This window comes from Mustela nigripes, chromosome 16 (assembly GCF_022355385.1).
Source record: "Mustela nigripes isolate SB6536 chromosome 16, MUSNIG.SB6536, whole genome shotgun sequence".
Classification (NCBI taxonomy): domain Eukaryota; kingdom Metazoa; phylum Chordata; class Mammalia; order Carnivora; family Mustelidae; genus Mustela; species Mustela nigripes.
The window spans coordinates 23752585-23765630 of record NC_081572.1 but is presented as its reverse complement, the minus strand read 5'-3'; the positions used below and the strand labels follow the sequence as shown (position 1 = coordinate 23765630).

Here is a 13046-nt window from a genome sequence, read left to right as displayed (position 1 = left end):
CGACAATGAGTGTTTGTGTTGGGACCCAGTCCCTTTCCCTGCATCCCCCCACTAGGCCTGCTGTTACTCCTTCGCGCTCGGCTTGCCCGACCCTGGGCCGCTAAGTCCGGGTGGTACAAAAGTAACCCTATTTGGCCACCGCTTCTCGGCCCGGCCCGCAGCTCCGGAGGAGTTGTGTGGCGGGGGGGGGGGTTGCTGGTAGCTCTGTCACCTCGACACCCTCTAACAGATGGCCTTTGGCCCTGCGCTAGGGTTCTGGGACCTCTTAGAAATAAAGGTGGGCAGGTGACGGGAGAAGGTTTAGACAAGGGGGGCAGGAGAAGAAGGCCTCGGGGACGGGCTTTGGGGTCGTGGGAGGGGGCGCAGAGGTTCAGCCAAATTTGGAGGGGTCCGCAGGTTTCCCGGGTTCCTCGCTTCAGTGCCCCCAAGCGAGGTCGGAAGGCTTTATTTTTCCTGAACGCAGGAAGCCTGAGACTCGAGGCCGGTGGACATGGGCCGGGCCACGGCGTCGAGCGGAGGGATCGGGCGTTTTCTCCGGCAGCAGATTCCAAGTGGGCCGGAAAGGCCGGGGGAAGCGCGGAGCGGGCAGCGCACCAGGGCGGCCACCACGGGGCTTCGGGGTAGGGAGGGCGGCGGCGGAGCGGCGGGGCCGCGAGCCCGGGGAGGCCCGGCCTGCGTCGGGAGACGCTTGGCCTGCGGGGGCGGGAAGGAGGAGCGAGGAGAGCGGGAGGGCGACTGGGCAGCAAGGCAGATCCTCAAAATGGCGCTGGGGCCCGGCTGCAGGGAGGGCGAGGGAAGAGACGGTGGCCGCCATGACAGCCGCTTCGGGAGGCTTCGGTCCCCGCGCCCGCCGTCTCCTTTCCGGACCTTCCAGACGCTACGGAGGAACAAGAGCCAGGGAGCCTCCTTTTCGTTTCTGTTTTATTTAGACAAATGCCGCCGGCGAAGGCTGAGGACGCGAGGCGGACGCGGAGGCCGCGCGGGGCGGGCGCGCAGGGCGGGGGCTGAGCGTGCAGGCCCGGGTCGGCCTCGCCGGCTCTGACTTTGGGTTCCTCGCGCTGGGATCTGAAGCTCGGCCGGAGCTCGCTCCAGATGCAGGCCCGCCTGTCTTACCAACAACTTCATCTGCCTTCTCACCACGGTCGGCTCTCCCCCACCGCGCCCTGCCCGGCTCCTTGCAAACCCGGCAAAGCGGGAAGCCGAGGATCGATCTCCCCCATCTGCCTCCTGGTTTGTTCCGGGGAACGCGGAGATTTAAAGGGCCCTGGAAAGCCATCCATCCTCCTTAGGTTTACTTAATATTTCTCTGGCTCAGAAACAGACACCGCAGGGTTACCTCCCCAGCAGATGCTGCCATTCTCAGAAAGCAGTTTGTTTCCTGGGCCTCCCAGACTTTCCCCTGGACCAGCAGGACGGGGACTTGGAGTACCAGGCACCGAGAGGCAACAACTGTCAGGAAAAAGCCGGGAGCCAACAGAGGTCATGACACATAGGACTAGACAGGCGCTCCCATATTTTTTTAACTGGTCCCTCAGTGTGGGAAGTGCACACATCTTATTCAGTTGGAATTTAATCCCTTAAACTGTCTTAATATAGAATTCATCTCCTGCATTAAATAATCTTATGTCATGTTAAGTTGCACTTATTTCTTTCATAAATAAATTAATATAGAACAATTAGATGTGTTATTATAATAATATCGTGTATCTTATTAGTTTATTTTCCCTCATAAAATATATAGGTATGAAATAAATTCAATATATTAAAGTAATAATACACAGCTTATTGGCTTGTGTATTTATTTTCTCCATAAATAAGCAAATATACAATATATTAAAACCACACTATACATCTCACTGGGCTGTGTGTTTATTTCTCCATAAAATATGCCCATAGGCAGTGCTTAGTATCTTAAAAATCACAGCACATAGCCATCTCTACACCAACAAAATGAAACAGGCATTTCAGCTGGGGCTTTGATTTCTATGGACAGCCAAACTAGATAATTTGGTCTAATTAAAAATGCTCTTTCCGCTATAGCAGGTTGTTACAAAGATCAAGAATACCAGAAGGATCTTGCTAATTGCCCACCTTCCAGCTTTCTTTGGTCAAAAGGAGAGCACCCTTCATCAATGCCAAAAATACAGGATCTGCTCTGCTGGAGAGAATTCACACCCTGGGATCATGCCTTGGTCTGCAACACTCTGGAGCCTGTGAGGCCTCCTTTCTCTAAGAGGCTTGCTACTCCATGGACCAGCAGCAGCAGCAGCACTCCCTGTAAGCTAGTTAGAAATGCAGACTCTTAGGCCCTCCTCCAAGTCTACTAGATCAAAATCTCAATTTCGCCCATCACCAAGTAATTTATATGCACATTAGAGTTTGAGCAGCCCTACTAGACCATAGTGCCACCTTGCTTCCTGCCTTCCTTCTGTGCTTAAGAATTTTTGAGCTGCTTAACCTGGCTGCTCCCTTCCAGTCCTCCCCAACTCAAACCAGTGGCCCCAAAGGACAGGGAATCTCAGCTCCTGCCTGAGGCTGCACGGGACCTGACTCCTCCCTGCCGAAGTGAGTGGAGGGCCAGGAGGATCTAGCCAAAAGATCAATCTACCTGTTCAGATCTAGGTGCTTTCTGTATCCTGAGGAAGGGAAGCAATGAATCCAGAGAATCAGGAGCATTTCTAGCATTTTCCTCGGTTGATTATTAGAGAGGAGTTGGAACTCTCCTTACAGGCAGCACAGGAATCTTTCAATCCCTCCTTTTCCATATTCACAAAACTCACCATCTCTGATGCCACTACAGCAGCACAAAGAGACAATGCATTTCCAGAAGGAAAGGACTCCTGTTTTCAATCTCCCCATGGAATTTCAAAATCAAAGGAATGCCCGCCAATTTGGGATTCATAAAGGACTGGCACTCGGAATGCCTGTGTTCCAAATCAGCTCCTTTTCCATGTTTCATCTCTGGGGCCATCCTCTTTAGCCTGAGTTTTCCCAGCTGGCTTTGGAGAAGGAAGGAGAAGAGGAAGGGGTTCCCAGATTCGGCAGCAGACACCCTCCCTTGCCCACATGATGGTAAGCTGATAGTGGTGCCAGGCAGCTGCACTCAACTTATCCCACTGGGGCAGGGCTACTCTAGGGTCAGGACCAAGTACCAGTGGTCTGCAGCACAGACTGGTTATAAATTGGCTGTGATTGGAGTGAGACGGTTTCGGTGCAGTCCCGAAAGCTGCTGGTCAGTCGGCCCTGCTCTTGGTGCGTCATCTTTTAAGAAGAATGGCTCATTAATATTATGGTGAAAAGAAAAAGGACCATTAGATTGAGAAATTATTTGCCATTATGATAACCTGGAGTCCTTAAAAAAAGATTTTCAACTCAGGACCAGGCAAGTACCTTCCCCTTCTAGACCTCAGTTTCTCCATCTGTAAAACAAATGGAAAAACTAATGCCTCTAATATCCTCTGCATCAATAAATACCCAAAGTATATTTGTTAAGTCTTCACAAAGTATTCAATATTTATTATGGCTGGTGTCATGGGCTTTTAAATGGAGGTGGTGGCTTTTGATGTTTGACAACAACTCACCTCCCAAATATCTGGTAGGGCCATTTTAACACATTTTAATTTGCATCTTTATACCAACAATCATGCCCGCAATCATTATTTAAACTAACAGGGAAAGAAATCTTTTCTACAAAGGAGTCTTGGGTGTAGTGAAATGTGCCAAGTATTCAATAGACATGAGTATGCAGAAGTGTCCTAACCAAGTTTTCCTTTGACTTTCATCTCTTGTCACCTTCCCCAACATTTGGTTATGTTTTCTCTTTCTTTTTTTTTAAGATTTTATTTATTTATTTGACAGACAGAGATCACAAGCAGGCAGAGAGGTAGGCAGAGAGAGAGGGGGAAGCAGGTTCCCTGCTGAGCAGAAAGCCTGATTCGGGGATCAATCCCAGGACCCTGAGATCATGACCTGAGCCGAAGGCGAAGGTGGAGGCTTAACCCACTGAGCCACCCAGGTGCCCCCGTTATGTTTCTTCTTGTGTCAGAAACAGTAGGGTGGGGTGCCTGGGTGGCTCAGTCGGTTGGGCATCTGCCTTCGGCTCAGGTTATGATCCCAGGGTCCTGGATGGAGCACCGCATCGGACTCCCTGTTTCTCCCTCTCTCTGCTTGCTGCTTTGCCTCTGCCTACTTGTGCTGTCTCTCTGTGTCAAATAAATAAATAAAATCTTAAACACACACACACACACACACACACACACCCCACTATGACATTTTGTACAAAAATAGTCACCAAACTGTTTTGACACAGTGTATTAGAACCTTAAAAGTCCCTTTAAGTCAAGTTTTGGCTGGTTGCTGGGGGGTACAAATTCTGGGGCTCCCTGAACAGCCCTGATGAATTTCCCTGCCCACCTTTCCTCTACGTTTCTGACAAGCATTCCGTGGCCCTCCTGTACATCTTCTTGAAAGCGCTCTCCTCAAATACGTGTTCTCGGTTCAAAAAGAGTGGCCTCTAGCCCCCATGCCATCCCCCTCTACCTGCTGTGGCTGGTGTGGCCCAAATCCTCCTTTGAGCTCTTCAGCTCAGCTCAGCTCTGCCCTCCTGTCCCCACCCCATCCCCCCTCTTCACACTCAGCTGGGAAGCAGATATATAGTGCCTGAAGGAGATCTAACAAACTTGCTTCCTCCTGAGAAGAGAGTCAACAGTGAAAAGAGCCCTCCTAAAGCCTTCTCTAATTCCTAAGCACCACAGAAAAATTGTAGTCTGGACAGTGTCCAGATACAAAGTCATCTTGATCATTGTTCTGTAAAGTTTCTAAAGTGGGGACACCTGGGTGGCTCAGTCAGTTAAGCCTTGGGCTCAGGTCAGGTCATGATCCCAGTGTCCTTGGATCAAGTCCCATATCGGGCTCTTTGCTTACCGGGGAGCCTGTTTCTCCCTTTGCCTGCTGCTTCTCCTGCTTGTGTTCTCTCTCCCTCTGTGTCAAATAAATAAATAAAATCTTAAAAAAAAAAAAAGTTTCCAAAGTGGGTATCTTGGCCGCAACTAACACACTCAGAGAAACCCAACTGAGTATAAGATTATTTCAACTCTTCATGTCACTCTAAACTTTCATCTTAGAAAGATTCCAAGTCTCTGACTTACCTTTCAGTCCAAATGAAATCTATCCAGAACACAGAAGTCAGGTTCAACCCCTGCTCCCACCCAGGAAGGGCAGTATGTAAGCTAAGTTCCTCAAGGAAAGAGAGAAACAACATCCTCCCTAGAAAACTTTTTCTAGGGCACCTGGGGTGGCTCAGTTGTTAAGTGTTTGCCTTCGGCTCAGGTCATGATCCCAGGGTCCTAGGATGGAGCCCCACATCGAGCCCCACATCAGGCTCCCTGCTCTGTGGGAAACCTGCTTCTCTCTCTCCCACTCCCCCTGCTTGTGTTTCCTCTCTCACTGTGTCTCTCTCCCTGCCAAATAAATAAATAAATAAATAAAATCTTTAAAAATAAAAAAAATTAAAAGAACGTTTTTTCTAAATATTTGGAAGATCAGGAAGTTCTTGCTAATATGTAACCTCATCCTTCTGCTACAATTTTAATCATTTGGGTTCTCACAGATTATATAATATCAGGCTTATAATATCAGGCCAAAGAACTCTGCAGCTTAGAAGAAAATCCTTTGCTTAAACAGAGACAAACTTCTTAATCTCAATGAAATTTGCATATGACAAAATACATATTGTATAATATATGGTGATATGTTACATGAAAATGAAGCACATATGCTATTTTCCTGTCACATATTTCCATATTTTAATATGCCAGTTATATTAAAAAACAGGAGACTGACTCATACTATTTCAGAATGTGTATGTAATATTAATATCAGGCATTTATAGAGTTCTCCATTGTTTATATTTCCATGTTTGCTTTAATCCTACTAACAATGCAGTGAAGTAAGTAGAATTAAAGCCATTCTTCTGGGGTGACTGGGTGCCTCAGTGGGCTAAAGCCTCTGTCTTCAGCTCAGGTCATGATCCCAGGGTCCGTCATTATCCCAGGGTCCTGGGCTCTCTCTGCTCGTTGGGGAGCCTGCTTCCTCCTCTCTCTCTGCCTGCCTCTCTGCCTACTTGTGATCTCTGTCTGTCAAATAAGTAAATAAAATCGTAAAAAAACCCAAAACACCATTCTTCTTCTCTGAGGTTGAGACTCAGAAAGATGAGGAAACTCGCCCAGAGCCATAATGCTAAGAAATGGCCAAGCAAGGATTTAAATCCAAGTATTCTGGCCCCCAAACTAGTAATCTTCCCCTTATAATATGTACTGCCCATAATCCATGGTTCTCAACCAGATTTGTGACAATTTAATCCGCCTATATTAAGAGAAACACCACTGAATTCAGATTCCATCCTCTCCTCCGATAACCATCTCTCTTTTTTTCCCCCCAAAGACTTTATTTATTTGACAGACAGAGATCACAAGTAGGCAGAGAGGCAGGCAGAGAGAAGGAGGAAGCAGGCTCCCCGCTGAGCAGAGAGCCTGACGTGGGGCTCCATCGCAGGACCCTGAGCCGAAGGCAGAGGCTTTAACCCACTGAGCCACCCAGGCACCCTAAGAGCCATCTCTTATAGAGAAAAAATTACAACCCTGATTGCCCTTTTAATTCTTAAGTTCCAAACTTTGATCTTGGGCTTGGCCTTGGGCCTTGGGCCTCAAGAATTGAGCTGGGGAGAACGGGCAGAGTGACTCTTGAGGACGTTATGGAGGAACAGTACAGATTGCTCATGCTACCCACCTCCCCCAAACCCCAGAAAAGCAGCGTCCTCCACAAAAACACCAGAATCAGGTATAAACTTCTAACATATCCCCAGTCTCACTGTGATAAGGGTGAGCACCTCTCGAAGATCATTTCAGTTCTAAAACTGAAAATGGTGTCCTTGCTCTCTTCCATGTCTAAATAGATTCTAGAAAAGAGGAAATCAATTAACTTTATTCCACTTGGTGTTGGATACAGCCAGACGTTCTCTGGCGAACTTAATCTGGTCATCCAGAAAGCCCATAGGTTACTCCAACTGTGGATTACTTCTGCCTGTTCGTGTGTTTTGTTATGTTTTGTACTGAGCTGTGGATTTAGCAAGGAATCCAGGATTCAAAGACTTCCTCCTCAGGCCAGAGGCTGGTGATGTTTCCTGTAAGAAGGAAGTGACTTGGGAAGGTAGAGAACTAAGTTACTTTTTTTTTTTAAGATTTATTTATTTATTTGACAGACAGAGATCACAAGTAGGCAGAGAGGCAGAGAGGCAGAGAGAGAGAGAGGAGGAAGCAGACTCCCTGCTGAGCTGAGAGCCCGATGTGGGGCTCGATCCCAGGACCCTGGGATCATGACCTGAGCCGAAAGCAGAGGCTTTAACCCACTGAGCCACCCAGGTACCCCTAAGTTACTTTTTTTTGCCAGTCATTTCGGCTGGGGCTGAGGGAGCCAACAGGAATTTGGGGGAAGTTTTAATCTTTCTGCTACACAAGGGAAGGGAGCAAGACTCAGGGATGCATTAGGGATTATAGTGACTTTGGACAGCTGAGGCTAAAGCTATCCCTGTAATCAACAATATCTCTTAAGACACTTTTCCCCCAACTCTTCGCATCTTTGTCATTAATAATCGACTGTTGGTGACTTCAGCTGTGACTAGGGAGAACACATTTCCCCAGCCCCCAAGCAGATTTCTGTTCTTTCATTATACTGGTTTACAGGGTGCTTGGGGGGCTCAGTCGGTTAAGCATCTGACTCTTGATTTCAGCTCAGGTCATGGTCTCAGGGTTGTGAGGTCAAGCCCTGAGTCAGGCTCCACACAGGTAGTAGTGCCTGCTTAAGATTCTCTCTCTCTCCCTCTCCCTTTGCCCCTCCCCCCTCTAAAACCAGACAAACAAACTGGTTTGGAATTCACTTCTTCATTTATTTACTTATTTTTTTAAAGATTTTATTTATTTATTTGACAGACAGAGATCACAAGTAGACAGAGAGGCAGGCAGAGAGAGAGAGGGAAGCAGGCTCCCCACTGAGCAGAGAGCCAGATGCGGGGCTCCATCCCAGGACCCTGAGATCATGACCTGAGCCCAAGGCAGAGACCTAAACCACTGAGCCACCCAGACACCCCCACTTCTTCATTTAGACTTCAAATCGCTGCCTTAATTGGAAAAGCAAGGGAGGAGGCGAGTGGGTTCTTTCTGGGTTGAGGGAAGGGTAGAGAGTGAGGAAATCTCAAGTCTCTGAGAGACAGCACAGTCAGGTCAGACATAGGCCTTCATCAGATTTGGGGCTAGAAGAGAAACCCTAACCCTAAATAAATTCTTCTTCTCCAAAAGCCTCCACGGAGAATATCTTAAAGTGAGACGAAAAAGTTAGAAACATCTGCAAACCTCAAAAGGGGAACTAGAAAGAAATACACTTTTTCTCACTTCCATGTTCCTTTTCTCTTCAATGCCTCTGCAGGCTGGCCCTGCCCCTATCTCAACTCTCCTTCCCTTTGTCTGCCCTCATCCCTTTGGCAGTGAACATTCTCTCCCCCTCCCCCATTGCATCTCCCTTAAAGAAGTTACCAGCTGGCCCCCCTTCCCCCACCAAATTGTTCTGGTCCCAAGCAGAGTACTGGTGGGGAAGGAAAGGGGCGAGGAGCCTGTGAAAAGCTTTGATAGTTGGGGAGCTAAGCTAGGCTCACTGTTATTAACAGAAGAGAAAGACTGTGTGATTCTGGTAATAAAGATGGAAAGCCGGAGAAGTGACTCTAAAGGACAGGCAAAATGACGGGGAAATGGGAAACAGAAATAGGGAGAGACACAGGGAGGGCGGGGGTGGCTTTGGGGTTTTTGCAAAGGAGGAGGACTCACTATGCCCTTGCAGGGGGTGGGGAAAGCTGAGAAACTTTGAGAGTCCTTCTCGTGGACCTGTCCCACCTGCTTGCTTCCCTTCCTCTCCTGAGTTCAATTGTTTACAGAGATCCCTCCCTGAACTCTTGCCCTCCTGGACTTGCCCTAGCCCCGGCCCCAGGCCTCCAGTCAGGCAGACACCCTGACAGGTTACAAATGAGCGTGGGTGTTGGATTGCGCCAAGCTCTTGTCCTCAGAGTCTGGAGGAGGAGAATCAATGGGCTCTACCTAAGAGCTTCTCTTCCAGCCCCATCCAGGTCTGAAGAGAGAGAAGGACTTCCTGTTCCCCGCCCCTTTCCCCAACCCTAACCCAACAAACACACAGGGCAGAGAGGGGTGAGGCTCCACTCCTGAACCTTAGGACCTCTAAACGGGTTCTCCCATTCTCCAAGCAAGCTCCCTTAATTTATTCTAGAAAGTTCGTTGAAAATATGACCAATCTTGAAGACACGACTGGTATTGGGTTTATGAATTTGAGGCTTAAGATTTTTTTTGTTGGGGGGGGAGGGAGAGTAGGGGAAAGAGATGGAAGGTGGTGAGGGAGAGAGGGGTAAGAGGCAGCCAGGGGAATACAGGGACTCCACTAGTTTTACTTATTTTTTTACTTAAAAATTTTTAATTTAAATTCCATTTAGTTAACATGCAGTATATTCTTGGTTTCAGAATTTAGTGATTCATCCGTTGTTTACAACACCCAGTGTTCATTAAATCAAGTGCCGTCCTTAGTGCCTGTCACCCCCTCACCCCATCCCCCAAACCCTTCCCTACAAGAACCCTCAGTTCGCTTCCTAGAGTTAGCTCCACTAGTTTTACACACTTGAGAAAGAGAGTAAGATCTCCCTCTTCTTCGCCTGTAAACATAACCCAGCTCAGTGCCCGTTGTGGCTCTCTGGAGAGATACAAGGAGTTATTTGCGTCTGAGTGAGCAAGCCAGCTACAGCTCTGGATGGCTAGAGAGAGGATAAATACACGGAGAGATGAGGTGATGGATAGGTAGGGAGCGAATATAAATATGGAGAGAGACGGACGAATGGAGAGATGGATTGAGACAGAATATACAGCAAGGCTGAGGGAGAGAAATGGATGTGTGAATGAGGAGAGAGCGTTTATGTGGAGAGCTGGAAAGAGAAATGGGGCGTTTCTCATCCTCCTCTCCACATTTCTGTCATACTGCCTTGCTCCCTGAGATGCATTTCCCACCTCTCCGTTAATGAATTCTTCCTCTAGACTCTAGACCCTGGCCCACCCTTGGGTGTTTTGCACCCTCTTCCTTCACAGTTATCCATTTGGCCCGAGATAACACACCTTCCCCCACTGTCTTAGCCCATCACCCCAAGATAAATCGGGAAAAGCAGACCGGGGTGGGAGTTTTGGGCAAAGTAAGGAGGCTGGATTGCCCACCTCCCAGTCTACAGCCTTGGGGTGGGGGAGCTCTTTTGGGGGTGGGAGGAGTGAGGGGCAGCTGGGTTGAATTTGTCCAAATCTAATAACCCAGGAGCCTATTGAAGGCCTTGGGGGTTGGGAGGGGAGGAAAGTCTTGAATATTCCTCTAACTTTTACCCCCTCTCCCTCTGGTCCCTTCTTTCCAAAAGTCTTTGAAGAAAGATGTTTTTGACGCTTCCACGTCGCTCTCAGATGGATGGGCTGCGGGTGATTGAAGTGTCTTTGTCATGCTAATGCTTGGGGGGTGATGGATGGGCGCTGGGGCTGCCAAACTCTGGCCCGCTGCGCCCATTGGCCTGGGAGAGATCACATGCGCCCCTCCACCCCCACTCCCTACCCCCTTCCTGGGGGAGCCCTGGCCCAAGCGAGCTGGGCCGGGCCATGGATGCAGGCTTCAGCGCTGTGACATACTGCCGAAAGGTTGTAGGGCAAGAGGGTGTCTCCCCCAAACGGGCCGACCCTCCTGTGGCCTCCACGCATGGACTATAATAGGATGAACTCCTTCTTAGAGTACCCACTCTGTAACCGGGGACCCAGCGCCTACAGCGCCCACAGCGCCCCTACCTCCTTCCCTCCCAGCTCGGCTCCGGCTGTTGACAGCTACGCAGGCGAGACCCGCTATGGTGGGGGACTCCCCAGCCCCGCGCTCCAGCAGAACTCAGGCTATCCCACCCCGCAGCCGCCTTCGGCGCTCGGGGTGCCCTTCCCCAGCTCCGCGACCTCGGGGTACGCCCCGACGGCCTGCAGCCCCAGCTATGGGCCCTCTCAGTACTATCCTCTGGGCCAACCTGAAGGAGATGGAAGCTATTATCATCCTTCGAGCTATGGGGCCCAGCTAGGGGGCCTGTCCGACGGCTATGGAACCGGTGGAGCGGGCCCGGGGCCGTACCCTCCCCCGCAGCCCCCTTTCGGGAACGAGCAGACAGCGAGCTTTGCATCGGCCTATGCTGAGCTCCTCTCGGAGGACAAGGAATCGCCCTGCCCGTCAGAACCCAGCACCCCCACGGCCAGGACCTTCGACTGGATGAAGGTTAAGAGGAATCCCCCCAAGACAGGTAGGAGTCAGGCGTGGTCACCTCCTCTCCGGGGCTCAAAGACAGGAGGGGGGGTGCCCCCAGCCTGGGCTGGTAGGACAGGTGGAGCCGCCCCCGTGGGGGCAGGTGAGAGTACTTCGCCCCCGTCTCAGGTCAGCAGGGCTTTTCCCACCCAGGGAGTGCCCGGCTACTCTGCAGGGAAGTCTGCACACACCCCTGCTTCCTCATCTCTGTGCCCAACGTGGACTCTGCACCCCGTGCCGGGTGGGGGACGGAAGTGTCGGGGTCCGTCTGAATTTGGAGGTCACCTTGGGGGTGTCTGGCGATCCAAGGGCACGTTGAGAGCTAAGCTGGACAGACGTTGGGGGTGCAGAGCTGGCCCGGGAGGAGGAGAGGGGCAGGGGAGAGGGGGCGAGAGAGCTGACGCGGCCCTTTCTCCCGCCCCGCCCCTAGCCAAGGTGTCGGAGCTGGGCCTGGGCGCGCCCGGCGGCCTCCGCACCAACTTCACCACGCGGCAGCTGACCGAGCTGGAGAAGGAGTTCCACTTCAACAAGTACCTGAGCCGCGCCCGGAGGGTGGAGATCGCCGCCACCCTGGAGCTCAACGAGACGCAGGTCAAGATTTGGTTCCAGAACCGGCGCATGAAGCAGAAGAAGCGCGAGCGGGAGGGAGGCCGGATGCCCCCAGCCCCTCCGGGCTGTCCCAGGGAGGCGACTGGAGACGCATCAGACCAGTCGACGTGCACCTCCCCGGAGGCCTCGCCCAGCTCCATCACCTCCTGAAAGAAACCTCACCAACCGTGGGGGCTCCTCCGCTCTTCCGAACCCAGGCGTCGGGCGACCCTCACCAAGGCAGGGGCGCCAGGTTACAGCTGGGGAGAATAGGGAAACACTTTCCTCTGGTCTGGGCGGGGTGTTGCTGGCTGGGGACTCTATAGGACCCGAGACCTGGGAGACGACGATGCGGAACCCTGTCAACTCTGGACGGAAAGGCTTCCTTCCGCCTTTCATCTGGGGATCAGCACGTGGGTGGGGTAGGAGCAAGCGTCATCCTCCCGAATTCTCCTTTCCCTTCCAACTTCCTCGTATTCAGTTCAGTGCCTTTGAGCCGCGAGGACTCTTCTGTGCTGGGATCCCAACTCCCCCATTCTAGGCTGGCACAGAGGGAAGGCCTTGAAGTGTCTCTTGGGGGAGGCTTTTGGGTGCAGGCATAGGACTGATGCTTAATCTCTTCCGTCACCACAGACCTTACAATAACACCAGCTGCCTTGTGACAGACCAAAAACACCCCCCCCCCCCCATCTAACCTTATTAACCCCCTCCTGGCACATTTGTATTGCACTAATGCAGCCTCCAGAGGTTGTTTTCTGAGACCTGCCTCCTCCCACCAGCGACCTCATCTCTAAGCCACCAAAGTGTTTTGGAACTTGGTACTCCGGAGACTTCTGGAACGTTGTTCGAGGCCTGCCCCCAGCAAGCCTCTACCAGGATGGCGCAGGCACGCCCCGGCTAGTTCCTCCCCTATTTATTGCCTCCTGGAAAACCCAGGACCCTCCTCCCGATCTCCACCTCTCCCCCCGAGGCAGCCTGGGGAGGTCCAGGTGCAGCGAGAGCTCCTAGCAGCAGCAAGCCTTTCTCCGGACCTTGGAAACAGTGGG

The 13046-nt window shown here is 51.0% G+C and overlaps 1 protein-coding gene across 1 annotated transcript; it reads left to right on the top strand.

Annotated features, from left to right (window-relative positions):
• Positions 1-10833: 10833 nt before the first annotated feature.
• On the top strand, positions 10834-12171 carry HOXB1 (homeobox B1). The gene is made up of 2 exons (XM_059378558.1): positions 10834-11416; positions 11843-12171. Exons 1-2 carry the CDS (start codon positions 10834-10836, stop codon positions 12169-12171), a joined length of 912 nt encoding a protein of 303 aa, XP_059234541.1.
• The last annotated feature ends 875 nt before the right edge of the window (positions 12172-13046 follow it).